Genomic DNA, 15,573 nt, shown 5'->3' with positions numbered 1-15,573 from the left:
GCCGCCTATGTCTGCCGCCCGCCCTACGATCGATGTTGTGAAATGTCGCCAACGTTAATTACTACTGTTGAAGGTTTTTTTCCCTACTTTGTTATTTATTTTAATTAGTTTTGAAGAATCTATTCGTTTTTTTTTCGAGTGCCTATTTCAGTTACAGTAGGTATTATGAGACTGGGAAGGTAACATATTTTTTGTATTTCATTTATATTTTTTAATGACTCTTTAGTAGACCAATGTATAGTTATGTGCCATCAGCAAAAGCCGATAACCTAATGTCGTGGGATTTAAAAACTAATTTAACAAATTGAGAGTGTGGGACTTCAGCTTATACTTTTCATTTAAATAGCCGTGAAAATAAAAATAAATCTGATGTAAAAAAATGATTATACCTACTTAATTTTTGTATTTTTTACTTAACATAATAATATCGTAAGTTTGGTTCAAACTTAATATAAATATTATTAGCACATACATGAATAAAAAAATAATATAAAAGGCAGGACATGTTTAATTCATAACCTAATAATAAAAGATGTCATGACGTCACATGACCTCACAAAAAAAAATTCAAGGTAATCTAGTAGTACTCAGAATTTAATTAGCTATTTTGACCAATGTGATAACTGGCCCTGTGGCGCAACGGATAACGCGTCTGACTACGGATCAGAAGATTCCAGGTTCGAATCCTGGCAGGGTCGCTGGCCTATTTTTATTTTTATTATGCTATCATTTTTGTTTTTTTTTTCAATATTGGTGTTAAGTGCTTTGCTATTTAAAAAAATAAGGCGCCCTAAATTATGAGTAAAACACTTCAATATACAATTTCTTAAAGGAAAGACTTAACATAATTTTGTTCATCGGAGCGCTGTATTATGCACCTATATTCATTATTATATAAAAAAATGCGATTCTAAGCTAATTATCTTAATGCAGATGTTTATCTGTTTGTCCGGCTTTCACGGCTAAGGCGCAGCACCGGCCTTAAAAAAATCACATGGCAATAGTAGAAAAATAGGGATAATTGTTTTTTTAAAACAACCACATAGTTACCCTTTCTTTACTTTAACCAAATTACACGCAAGCCCTACAGGCGAGTCCGCAGAATAAAATATATTTGTCCCAACATTAAAACACCCACAATACAAGCCAAAAGGCCAATCACAATAAATAAAGACATTTTGTATTATAAAAAGCCGTAAGCCGCCCCTAAACAAATAAGCCACATAAAAGGTCGGCTTACCCCGTGGTACATTAATATAATCCCATGATTCCCATGCTTTTGCCAAATAACGATATAACTTCCACGACATTAACGGATTAAACTGAGTTATGGCTTATGATTGTGAACTTTGATTTGAGTAGAGAAACTATAAGAATTAAATATAGGTATATTTTCTAAGTTTTACTTACTTTCAGAGTAATTTAAGTAATTTAACGCATATACTCGTAGCTGGGCTTACGGCTTAACAATTAGTTTGTTAAGTAAACTTTTGCGCGGGCAATACTTAGATCGATGGCCGTTTATTGGTATCTGAGCTAAGAGTCTGCGTGCTTTTAGGATCGCACCAAGTTGTTCTGGTTGATTACAGTAGTTAAACTTTTTGTAAGGGCTTCAAGCGGCTTGAACAATTATTGTGATAACAGATCTTGGACAGGACACAAGGCATTTTGACCACCATACGATCAATAATAATTAAAAAACTATGTTTCTTTAACGGCTTTAAGTTGCTAAAAGAAATAAGTCACTACATTTATTAAAATGAAATAGAAAATATTCATACCTAGTACGTAGTTAATTATTTTGCAGTGTTAAAGAAACAATGAACACAAAAGGTCACAAAGAAAGGTGACCTCATAATACTAGAAATGCTTGGAAAAACGCGAACGACATAAAAACTATGGTATTAATCACGAATGGAAACGACCTAAATGTTGCCAGCGTCTGGGGTGAATAAAAAAGGTAATTAACCGTTATTACCTAGAATAGGGCCTTGATAGATAAAAATACGACTTAGGTCATTCGAATTTACCTAAATCATTAGAACCTAGAATAAATTTAGTTCTTAGTCCTAGTACTAAATAGCTACTGACTAAAAGTGAGCTTGTTGTCAAACTCCTGATCCTTAATTACTTTCCAAAACAATTCCAGAAATTAAAACTACATAATTCCATTTTGCCCGACTCGGAAATCGTAATCGAGACATTTCCTTAAAGACCATTCTTGGACCATCAGACAGTTATTAATATCGTCAATTTGATAAACTTAGAAGTTTTGATAACTATTTCAAAAAAGGGGCAACAAATAGCCAACATTAAAGTCAACTCGACGTTTCAAATATACAAAAACTAATATGCAGCGTAAAAGTAAACTTTATTTTACTTAGTAAGAAATTACTTAGGACTAATACTACTACATAAATGCTTAGATAAAACAGTATTCTTAAAATCATCGAAACAAGCCGAGACAAGGTACATATCTGTTGCAATATAGCACGAGAGCACGTCGGAGCAGCGCGGAGTGAACAATGACGACGAAGGTTATACCTGCCCGGGAATACTACCTGAGGTAGAGGTAAGAGGGAGTTTTGTAGGCTAGTTTGTGGTTCTGTAGATAGGTTAGATGAGGGAGTGGTAAGTTTGAAAGAAGTAGCAGTTCTGATTACGTATTGGTAGCTTAGTATGGAGTATGGTCTGACTTTCTTACATTTGCCGTAATTTTATCTCTCAGATATAGGTACTATATGATACTGTTATGTAGACAAGTCGTGAAACTGGACCTTACTGTACCAATAAATATTATAATTCTGGATGAAATGCGACCCACGAGCAACGATTCTGGTACTGACCTACAGCTGAAATGAGATTTGTGTACTATGATTCACAATCTGAGCTACGAGCAAATAATTATGACAAATCAAGACACTTTTCAGTTGGTTCTATAGAACTCCAGAATCGAATAATAGACAAAAATAACCTATCAATTCCAGGGCCCACCTCTCACAAACTTTATTTCAAAAACAATTCGACTTATTTATCAAGTCTGTCAAAATGATTTCTCAAATGAAGTTATCTAAATTCTAATATGTCGGCCTTGTATTTTAAGAATCAAAGAGCGAACATCGTGTATCTATACTCTGTATACCATGACAAAAACCGTCTATTATAGTCACAAGATAAGGGTCCTTCTAACTAAAGAACCCTATAAACGTTCGCTAAGACAGGAACGTGCCATCTCGGCCGCGCATCGACTTAAAAACTACGCAAAAAACATGAATAATGCCCTCCGAGCCCGACGCGAGAATAAATCAAAGCTTTTTGTGTTTTGTTTCACTTTTATTTCATTTCACGAAACAACAACAAAGATTTTAGCAAGTCTTCAAGTTTAAATAGACAGTTGAAGAGCAAAATTATGATTTTTGATTGATTACTGAGCAAAGTAGCTGAATAGATATAAAATGATACTCACAGATGTGGAATGAGGGAGTATTTGGGCCTTGAGTCCACTACGCTGGCCAAATGCCGGTTGGGGTCTTTGCACCAAGAACTGTTCTGAAGATATGCAAGGTTGCATCACGATGTTTTCCTTCATAATTGGAACAAAGTGATAATCATTTCTAAACACACATAACTTCGAAAAGCTTTATATTTCTGGCTTCATTCTTTGATGTCAATTTACTTTAGTCTGTCCAGAATTCTATAATAGAAATAGGATAGATGGTATCATACAATTTAAGGTCACATTTATCTAACCATTAGCCATGCCTTTGACAAATTATACCTCTCCTATTACTTTCAAACTGCTATTAATTTTTTAAACTCAATTGGCCAGTGTGTGGCATTGACACCCCTGTCCAAAAATTCATCATTTTTATTATCATCCAAAGTGCTTCTGGGCGTATTAAAATCCATTAATAAATATTTTTTGCAATAATAATATATCGGCTCATAAATCTTATAACCAATGAGTTTGTTTTGTTTTCTGACACTTTTATGCGCCGTATGTTATTATTGCTATTAGATTTTCGTCAGGCGTTTGACATTAATATAATGCTGAATAACGTAATTAAAAAGCGATGTTTTCGTACCTACAATCTGAACTTCAGCTTCAATTTGTCCCTGTCTACCTCTCAAAGCCTCTGTAATAAACTTAATTAAAGCCAAATGTACTAAAAGTAAAGTTATTACATTTCCGATTCGTACCTCAAATGTTCATACATAATTTGTGTCCGTATTGGTTTCGTACTCCTAACGTTTGATCAAATTTCATGTTGTCTTCAATGTGTATTGTGCCAGAAATGGGTAGAACTGTGAATTTATTTATTTGTTTTGTTTTATTTATACAAATTCTAAGTGCACAGATAAACGGGTATTAAAATATCTAATCAAAGATATCTAGCCGTGATAAGAATGTTATTGATACAAATACTTTTCAATGCAGCCGTATTTCCTATATAAAAACATTAAAATATATCAAGTAAAAATAAATAATTAATACAATATGTTATAACAATACTCATAACAATTAAATCACAATACGAGTTAATCAAAACATCATTTCGTAAATCTAATTTTGTTGAATCTGAAATGTTTCTAAAACTAATCTCATAACAAGCAAAGGAATGTACAATACAGCCAATATCAAACTTACCACAGACAGCCGAAGACCTCTGCAGTCAAAACCTAGATTTCCTTTTTTGTCTAGCACTGAATCAAAGCACTGATAACACTTATAACTAAAAACTATCAAATAAACTTAAATATCACGATCTAAAATTGATTTTATACGATATTTATGTGAAATAAACAGTATATTTCTGTTATAACCTAAGTTTTTTCACTAAAACGTTGATTTATACGATGTAAATCGTCTCGATCGCGGCGGGTTTTGACAGCTGACTGGGTGAATTCGGGCGGTACGACCGCGCATGCGTAGTGCAAACAAGGGGGAACGAGGGAATATTTCGCGGATACGCTATCAGCTGATAGTGCGGTAGGCAGGGGGTGTGTTCGTGACGTAAAATATTTATACGCTAACGATAGTTTTGGCTGAAATTCTTGGACTTTTATCAAAAATGTAAGTAGGTGGAGGTTCAATATACTTGAATGCGACTGCAGGTCTCAAGGTTCTAGCTTTAACTATTGAGTCAGACAAAGTTTGAGTCTTCTTTTTAGAATGCAGCTAGAGAATGTTAAAAATTGCCGGGATTTTCAGGTTTCAGGTGGGGAAATTATAGGTATACATCTTAATTACCCCGTTACCTACATTTCCTATTGTTTACAACTATTAAAACCTGTTTAACGGTGAGCTATTGCTACATAATTACCCACTGATTTATTTCAGTTCGCTATACTTACAAATTCATCAAAAACAAATTCATAAAATCCTTTAATACCAGTTTACTGAATAAACAAATTCCACGGTATTAACCCGGGATTCCCTGTGCAACCCCAATCAGTTGAAACGTTCATGTCAATCAGTGATAACCTGAAAAACACGACATTTAATAACACAGGTAGGTATAATTGATCCCTTCCCCTGCGGAAATTCCCAAAGGGTAAAGGGAACGACCTATTAAACTAATAAGTACATTTTTATTGCGTGTTTGGTAAACAGTAACGCCTAGTCTGTTATTAAAAATTATCATAAAGTTAAATACGTTTAAAGTGAAGTCTTAGAAAAAAAAAATACAAGTCTAGAATGTCTAACTAACTACACATTATGATTAACCATTGACATTTAACTAAGGTTGTTATTACGTCCCAAAATGGCTGTATGCTTAGATCCATACACAAATTAGCGTAAGAGAATCCTCTGTACATTTCCCGATAGTCTAATTCTACCACACTGACCCTCATTTACGTATTTTGGACATCAAATCCTTTGGAGAATTCTTTACAGAGAGCTCCCAAATTGATAAAGATTTTTCTTCACCGTAAAAAGTATGCGACCTACCGTGGACGATACCTATCTATCAAACAAAAAAAACAACAAAGATAAACGACGTGTCTATGGTATCATTTTCCGCCATATTTTTCTATCGCGTGACAGCGCGTCATTTTTCCGTGACGTCACATAATTGGAAATTCCCAGGGGAGTGGAATCAAGGACGAAAATGTTTGATCCTTTATACAAGATGTCTGATCTTGTTAGCTAATCTGTTTCCACTCCGTTGAGTGAGAAACTCATGAATTATGACCCCGCCGCCCTTTCGAATAAGTTTACACGTAATTTTGTTAAAGCTTTCAAAATGTAATTCAGTTATGTTAGGAATATTTTAATCTTTCTTGACTGAGATGACGATAAGTTGATTATATGAATTGAGTTGTTAAAATTGAATATTATACTTTCTAGGTATTGCGGATATTCATCTAAAATCGTCACAACATATCTCTTTTTGCTTTGAAACTTTTAAATGGTTAATAGAGTTTATCAGCCTTTAAATGCAAGTCTTTGTCAATAGACTTAACCATCATACAAAGAATGACAAAGTACGATATTATTTTAGTACCTACTTACTATTTCCCGAACGCAACTTCATCCGCGTGAGAAGATTTGCCGTAATAAGAAGTACCTATCCTATGTTTTAATCTAGGTTATAAAATAGCTATGTACCCTATACCTATCAAGTTTCAGTCAAATCTGTTCAGTAGTTTTTCCTGAAATAGTAACAAACATACATACATCCACCACAAGCTTTCACAATCCATACTAATATTATAAATGCGAAAGTAACTCTGTCTGTCTGTCTGTCTGTCTGTCTGTCTGTCTGTCTGTCTGTCTGTCTGTCTGTCTGTCTGTCTGCTACTCAATCACGTCGAAACTACTGAACCAATTTGCATGAAATTTGGTATGGAGATACTTTGATACCCGAGAAAGGACATAGGCTACTTTTTACCCCGGGAAAATGATGCATTTCCCGGGAAAATTCAGAAAATTCAACGAAGTCGCATAAAATCAATATTATAATGACATTGAATTAACAAAATTCCGTTTCCATGGCAACTGTTTTAATGGCGGATATGCCTTAGCGCGACTTCGTTATACTAAGAGGTATCTATAAATAATTTTGAGGATATTTTTCGTGAAAAAAAAGCATATTTTATATCATCACGCTACAACCAATAGGAGCAGAGTCGGTAACAGTAAAAAGTGTTGCAAAAACATGGAAAATTCTGACCCATTCTCTCTTATGTGACGCAAGCGAAGTTGCGCGGGTCAGCTAGTTTATAATATTAGTGATTTAAGATAAGACTTACTTAAAAACCGGCCTGAAAAACTGAATAACTTTTCTGAAACTGCAAAACAAAACACTGTAACCTTACACAATAGTAAAAGCGTAAAATTACTAAACACCATTATTAACCTCACTACAGTCGCTACGTCAACTAATTCTTTTAATTTTCTAGTCCAAAAGTTGGGCAAAGTCATCCTTTAAAGTGCCTCAAAGACTGTTTTTTTTCTTCAATTTATTTATTAGTAAACATGATAAAATATATAAAAATGAAAAATACTAGTATTCAGCTGCATCCGGTGAGACTGAAAGCCGACTCCAACAACGAAGACAAATCAAATCAAATAATTTATTAATTTAGCTCAAACATGGACAGTCGTTACAATAACTGAATCTACCACTAACTCGGAAAGAGGGTAGAGCCTTATAAGAAGAGCTAGCAAGAAACCCAAGGCCACTCTTTTCAATCGCCAAAAGATTTACAATGTGGTTGATACAATAATTTGATCATGCGAAGTCCCAACAATCAGCGATATAGACTAAACGTCAATTATGTGGTAAGGAAAAATCTTATATAGTAAATATGAGAAGGGAGGGGCTAGATTTATTGTGAATAAATACCCACCCTTAACGTATAAAACCACTCTCATACATATGGCATTTTTATGACACATATTTTATTAGATTTATAGTGCGTGGAATTTCGACGGCGTTTTCCTTTGTATAAATGGTTATATTTACTTAGTAATGTTAAACGTCGTTGTGTGGTAGTAGGCTGTTTGCAAAGAAATTACAGGACATTTATTAAGGACGAAACTATCTGGATACTTGTTTAAAAAAAACTTAGAAGTTTTCCACTAATAGAGTTAAACTATATTCGCCCTGCGGAATACGGCTCAGGTATGTAAAATACACTAATGTTTTGTCGACCATATTTTTGGATGCAAGTAACAATAACAGCTAGTTTTTATATCAATTTAACCTAACTTACCAACCCGGGAATCGTACACAAGACCTCGATTGGCAGACGCATACACTAACTACCTACTTAGACCGCAAAAGCTTACTATATTGTTTAGACTTATCGCACCGGCACAAAGAACAAAATAAAATGTTACCTCAAAAGTACCTTTATTCAGTCAGTGTGGCCAGTAAATAAAATACCTTTTATGTGAGAGGCACTGCGAGTGAAAAGGTAATGAAGTGTGGAGATTAGCGACCTCTGTCGGTACACGTCGTTAATTATGTACACCCGTTTTGTACGAATAACGTTTTTGTTTAAACGTAGGAATAAAATGGAGCGCTTTTTTCAGTTGGATTTCACGTTGCGAATAAAGACTTTTAAAGGTAAATAAGTTGTTTTTTTTTATTTGAACTACATCGGGTCAAAATGTATGAATATACTTTATCTTGAAAATTCATACATACATAATATCACGCCTGTTATAACCGAAGGTGCAGGCAGAGGTATGTAGTATGTACGATATTTACCCGGGTTTCGCCATTTACAATTTTAGTCCCATATAGTTCCTAAAGGGTGAGCCTTAATACCTCAAGAGCGAGCACGTTGCAATTTACCGGGCACACTACTGTATTCACATATAAATAGAAAATTCCTTACATCACTTTACTCAACTCGGGAACCCGGAGACGGTTTCAGTAGACCAGTACACTACCGCGTACTACAGATTTCTTTAAAGTAACTTCAAAAATTTACTATTATTATCGTATAAATAACTGATGACTGATTAGCATTGCTGGCACGCGTACAGTTGACCCGGATTGAGGTCACGTCACTACTCTGCCTACCCCACGCGTGACAATCGACAATAACGTTTGACATCCATATGTACCGCCGCTGGGAAAGACTTGGTTTTACTGCTAGCGAGAATGTTAAAACGCTACTAAACTACTAGTTCAAAAAGTTACATAAGCTAAGTATGTCTTTGGATTGAATTGACATTTACCGGATTACTATAAAATTTTAATGTCCCACTGCTGCGCAAAGGTCTTCTCCTAAAGTGAGTGTGAGGTTTAGGCCTTAATCCACCACGCTGGCCTGTTGCGGGTTGGGATTTGGCTAGATATTAATCCACATTCATATGAATATTACGAATGTTATTAATACGAAACTTAGCCTGTGTATCTGGTATATTTTACACTCCTGAAGCTGCTGAACCGATTTTTCAACAAAACTGGAGACAAAAAATTAATCGACAATTTTTCTAGTAATTTTTTGCTGTACCCAGCTTTCAAAAATATTGATCAGCTCAGCTTATATCTTATACCGTACCCAAAACTTACTTGTTCTAGGTAAATTCCTTATACCTACCCATTTCAGTAATCCTTTAAAAACGCCTGCATTCCCGCTCCCAATGCGCCCATACATCGTTGTCACAGCCGACGTCGTTCGTGACGCGTCCGGCACGTTTCCGGCACGTCACGACACCGACACGACATGTTTTGTTCAACGTGCTCTATTGACAGGCCTATGAATATAATGCACCTATTTATAGAATAATGGAAGTATGTTTGTGTTTCGATTTTTTTGTCACGATATTATTATGACACCAATTTAAATGCATAATAAATGGTCGGGTCAGGTTTGATTCCTGAGCAGGACAATGTGTGCTACTGCTGTCCTCTTAAGACATTTCCAATGCCCAGCATTGGAATAACAAAAATGTAATTACTTAGCTTTACTAAAAAGTGCATTCTTCCCTACTTCCTTTTTGGATTTTCTACCAGAATAAAACTAATAAACATAGATAACATTTAATTCAAATAAATAAGTTAACTTACATAAAAATACTGAACTATGTTACAATATTTCACAGTAAAAGTTTAGCTTTTTGAACCATACTTCGAAGTTCTAATCACATTAGATTCTTGTCTAAATTTAAAAATAATATATGTCTGAAGCCAGGTATTCAGTAGAGAACAAATGTCCAATGAAGAATCAAGTTCCGGCAACGTGTTGGGCGACTTTAAGTCTATAGCGACGAATGAAACGCAGTATGTCGAGTAAGGTTCGGCAACGCCGCACTACTACACCAGACATGACTGGTGATACATTTCGCTAGACATTTGGGGTGTAAATATATGTATTCTATGGTTCTCCAATAACGAGGTAGCCATCTTCATCGGCAGCGATACGATGAGTCCGCGGTATACGACGCTCCACTGATAAGATCTTCCTGTTGATAGTACAAACGATTTAAATTACGCTAGTCGTCGATAAGTTATTTATTCTTTCTTCTGACTTTCACGATTGTAATAAACAACCATGATGCGTGTGGGAATCGAACCCAGTACATCCGAGCTAAATACTCACAAGCAATTTATTGTCAGTTATGAAGGAATAGAAAAGGTAGTAGGGAAATATTTTTTCGTTAACAAAAAATACAAACTACATAATCAACGATACATTTTATTATAACAAAAGTGTAATCTTAACTACACTATGTACAATATATTTACATACTCTCGTACAAACTATACCGTTACTATACATTTAGTCACACACATCAACATTTATCAGAACTCTATCTAATACTCGCGACTCTAAAGGCGCCCGTAGCCAGTTGCACTCACCGGTCGGTAAACGATCTCTGGGTTAAGCAAACCTTAGCGCGGTCATTCCATAGATGGGTGACCGCATAGTGGTATTTGTACTGGGCGTCTCCGTGCTACGGAGGGCACCTAAAAAGTCGGTCCCGGTTGTTGTCAATTAAGATAACAGTCGATAAGCGTCGTCAAAGGCCTTCAGGCGGCTTGAACAACTTTGACACTAGGTTGACCACTAACCATACAACAAGAAGGCTCGCGACTTTACTTGGGTAGTAATTAGTTGTAAAAAAGGTAGCCCATGTCATTACTTAACTTTCAGATTGCATATTAATTAATAGAGTAGTTTTATAGTTAAAGCAAAAAAGATGAAATTATTTTTGTAGTATGCAGTTCACTGATGCACGTAACTGTACGTTTACCAATATATACGCACGTATCATACGTACATAAATGTGTACGCAACGAACTTTTAGTTTGTAGATGTTTTAAATCAATTTAATGATGATGTATAACGAGTGTGACTAAATTATTATAATATTACTTAATTATTAAAATAACATGATTCATGATGATTTAAGACACAATAAGTAAAGCTCAATCAAATTTATGCGACAATTTTTGAAAATAGTTTAGTGTACAATATTTAAGATATAGTTATAAGTACTATACATGTGTATATACATACATAAATATTTCAAAGGAAGCCCACTTACTAACTATTTATAAACTTCAAGTTAAACTACAAAAATAGAAAAATTAACAAACCTAAATGTACCTATACAATATTATTATTCCAGTACTTTTTTGGTTGTTTTAGAACAAAATTACCATTATTAAAAAGAGTTATACTAGTCAGAGCTTATATATTTTGGTACCTCATCAGACTTGCCGATGTCGAGATGCCAACAACAAAGTAATTTAAACAATAGCTAAAGTTACAGACTTACAGTAAAGTAATTAATCGTAGACAATATTCTCTCAAGCAGGTCACACCGCGAAATACAACCATCGAATTCACGGTTTTTAACCAAATTCAAAAAACGAGGATCTCATTTTACCTGTGTTTTAACCAGCGCGTGTCTGTATCTCTTAGTTTTGGCTTTTCTTTTATTTAGCTTAGTGGCGATCTTGGCTATAATAATATGGCTAATTCCACCAATAACGCGGTATAAGTAAAATATATAAAAAGAAAACTTTTATGTCGTTTTTTTTTTCAACTGCTAAGCAACTGCTTTTTGTTCCAAAACAACCAAATAAAATTGAACTAACAAACTAAAAACAAGAACATCAGCTAGGCATGTTCGTCTCTCACGACCCACCGTTCGAACAGGTGCAGCAGCTCGAAGCACACCTCGGCCAGGATGAGCGCGATCACCATCCACTCCAGCCGCACGTGGTGCCGGTCCGCCGCCCACGACGATAGCAGCTCCAGGAGCTCCACGCAGTGGGCCAGGCGCTCGTTCAATACCTGAGAGTAGAAGATATGTTAAGTATTTATGAAAGGAAGGAGAGTATTTGTAAGACTTTTGTTATAGCTAGGTCAGCCGAAAATATTGCACAAGTTTTTATTGAGCAAATTTCTGGCAGTTTCCATACAAGGTGAAGTTAAATTTAGTTGTGCAATAATTTAGACTGTATACTAAATTATACTTGTATTGGTGCTAAACACTTTATGGGGGCGCTGAACAAGCCCATTAAAATATAGAGGAAAGATAGCGTAACTTTCTTAAATAAATTCTATGGCAAACAAAAATTCAATCTTGTTTTGCCAAGAGTTCATCAATCAGATACTAAGAGGATCAAATTATTTCTTGTTCGCTGTTACTAATCCATTCACACTAGCTGGTAGGAAGCCTTTCCTCAGAAATGGAACTAGAACGCCTTTCCTCAGCTGTGGGACTCTGGGATTAATACAATTTATCAGAAACGAAATACCGCTTTAACTAATACGTCACAATCATTGGACAGCAAAAGTAAAAAAAATCTCAAAAAGTTTTGTTAGTTGCAAGAAAAATACGTTGTATAATAGTTGTCAATTACCCTGGTCCGCCTGGATATGGTGAAGTAAGCGACAGTGCTGGAGTACAGTCGTTCTAGCTGCTCCTCCTCCCAGTAGAAGTCTGGCGTGTCCAGCAGATCTGACTCTATGGTCAGTCGGTGACGGAGGGAGAATATCTCGCCTAGCTTGCGGACCACCTAAGAAAGAAGGAATAGTTATTAAGATACTAGTTATTGTCTGATGACGTTAGAAAAGAGTAAACTGTATGAATGGGATGGAAGCTATTGTACTGCCATATTTTTCTAATATCATGAAGCTTAAGAATATTTTTTAAAGTGTAATGAATGTCAGGCATTGGCTTAGCATTCATAGGAATATATCTTACAAATAACATACTTATCACACGACCATATTTCCTTTAAAACGATTAACCCGATTGCTTATGAAAAACAGACTTCATAATTTTAGTATGAAAGCATATAAAGTGGGTGATTTTTTTGACCCCATTTCATTATATAATTTCATTATCTACTATGAAGGGAATTTGAAGTAAAGTAGTCTGGCTACCTCTTTCTTGTCGACATGCGCGGCTCCGTCGTGCTGCATGGCGGCGGCGTGCTCGCTCACGGCGGCCGCGAGTGCCTCCAGCCGCGCCTCCCACGCGCCCAGCCGCGCCGACTGCACCATGGCGTGACTACGAAACAGTTGCAACTTTAGCTTTAATAGTAGATACAAGAAACCACTTTCTACATAGTTACAGATCACATTTAGTTGTTAGAAAAATACTTTTGTGTTTTTGACAAATTCTCCCTACATTATCTATCAAAACACCAAAGTTAATGAGATAAATAAGATATTTCCTGGTCATTGTCTACATATGGGAAAAAAACGCGTTTTTATGTATGTATGTAAATAAGATATTCATTGAATATTGTAAGTGTATAAAAATATTATAATGGCTTACCTAAATGTATATCTCTCCAGTGAATTATCTCTGTTTGGTACTAACACAAATGATGATTCTTGCAGGTGGCACTTTTTGCTGTAAAACAACATTAAATATTACTAATCAGTTCATAAATAAAAACAAAAACAGACTGTACGGGAAGATACTTACGCATTAGGATGATAGACATAAGTCATAACTTCTCTTTCTCTCTCTACAACTTCTTTTGGATAACTCTCTACTTCATAACTGAAACAAAAAAATATTCAATATAAAAGAAAAGTTTCCAAGCTAATACAAAAAATAGTTAATGAAGACACACAGTTTTCACTTGGAGTCATTACATGCTAAGTGTTCTCTGTATTTTAAAGGTTGTAATTGAAATTTGTATGTTACATAATAATATGTGAGTTCATACATATATGTAAAAGTTATTTCTGATGAATTTGTTTAGAAAAATATCTTGGGAACCTTGTACAACACAATATGTACTTATGTATGTTGATGATTTTGTTTATAAAATATTTGTGTATACAATCTCATAACTAACTTATTAATTAAAAGTTATCAACACTATTTCAGTAATCTACAATACTCACGGTCTAACAAAGTCCAGTACATTGCTGGCCTCCAACTCGGTGCAGTTCCAGAACACAACACCACCTTCTCTGAAGAATATAATCTCTCTGGACTCATCTCCTACACTGTATACTGCATTAGCCACCACTACGTCACCTACTTCATGAGCTTTCAGTCTGTAAAGTAAAACATATTAATTATTATGACTTTAGAAGATATTTTAATATTAAATTAAGTTAAAGATTGCAATTAACAAATAGTGACAAGAGAAAAACAACTATAGGTAAATGAGTTAGTATTTTCGATAGGCTTAGTATATAAGAAAGAGGGAGTTTGTTTAAGTGCATTCATTTTTTTAGTTACAGTTACTTACTGGAATAATAAAATAATATTTCTCCGAAATGAATTTTAAATTAGTCTAAATAACTAACATACTTTGTAAATACAATTTTTCTGGATAACCTTTTCTAGATCAGGTGATAAGTACTTCTGTTTTTACCGAGGCTCCCCTTTAACCTTACAATTTATAAACATTACTACACCTTATCAAAGTATTGCATCATACAAACAACATTTTAACATAGAAATTTTACTTACTTTCCTGGCTCATACAGTTTCTGCTGCACTAAAGCCTCTTTCAAACCCTTCAGATCGTAAGAGTTAGCCGTAGCGTAAGCCATAGTCAAGTAATGCCCCTCTTTATTACTCAAATCCGATGGACTCGCTTTCTTGTGAACAACCTTCTTTTTCAAAGGTATTGTCGCATTTTCTAACGCAATAGTAGGATGAATGATATCACTGGAGTATGTTCTAACAGTCAACTGCCTTGCAAAGGAGAATAGATCAGTTTTCATTGATGAAAACCGAGAATTCGGCGTTACAAACTCCGACATAGAATTCATGGAAAAACATTTCTGTGTCGCACTCCGAATAGTGTTAAACGCAATTCTTGATAAATAAACCGTCATATTTAAGCCGTATAATGTATATAACTAGAGAATACTCAATATAATGAATAAAAATGCAAAATTAAATGCTTTCTAACTATTTGTATTACATAAATTTGAGGTTATGATTATTGTTTTGACGTTGAATGTCAAAATAATTTCCGTTCTAAAACAGTAATATTAATATTATTTTACCTTTTTACTAAGACTTAAACATAGGTAGGTACCCAGGCTATGTTGCCTCTGGTGTCCCACTATTTAAGGTACCAACATGCAAAAGCGGGTTGCCTTGTAAGTATT

At 34.9% G+C, this 15,573-nt stretch overlaps 1 protein-coding gene and 1 non-coding gene across 2 annotated transcripts; one reads left to right on the top strand and one right to left on the bottom strand.

Moving 5' to 3' along the window:
* Positions 1 to 625: 625 nt before the first annotated feature.
* Positions 626 to 698, top strand: TRNAR-ACG (transfer RNA arginine (anticodon ACG)). The gene has a single exon. It is a non-coding gene; the product is annotated as a tRNA-Arg (tRNA).
* A 9,474-nt stretch (positions 699 to 10,172) lies between these two features.
* LOC142981775 (required for meiotic nuclear division protein 1 homolog) lies at positions 10,173 to 15,404 on the bottom strand. The gene is made up of 8 exons (XM_076127880.1): positions 14,924 to 15,404; positions 14,347 to 14,502; positions 13,919 to 13,996; positions 13,766 to 13,843; positions 13,369 to 13,495; positions 12,843 to 12,998; positions 12,122 to 12,270; positions 10,173 to 10,429 (listed from the first exon to the last, which is right to left on the bottom strand). The coding sequence occupies exons 1-8, from the start codon at positions 15,292 to 15,294 to the stop codon at positions 10,342 to 10,344; spliced, it is 1,203 nt and encodes a 400-aa protein (XP_075983995.1). The 5' UTR covers positions 15,295 to 15,404; the 3' UTR covers positions 10,173 to 10,341.
* Positions 15,405 to 15,573: the final 169 nt, after the last annotated feature.

This window comes from Anticarsia gemmatalis, chromosome 20 (genome assembly GCF_050436995.1).
Source record: "Anticarsia gemmatalis isolate Benzon Research Colony breed Stoneville strain chromosome 20, ilAntGemm2 primary, whole genome shotgun sequence".
NCBI lineage: Eukaryota > Metazoa > Arthropoda > Insecta > Lepidoptera > Erebidae > Anticarsia > Anticarsia gemmatalis.
The sequence above is the reverse complement of the archived record's forward strand: the minus strand, read 5'-3'. Positions and strand labels throughout refer to the sequence as shown.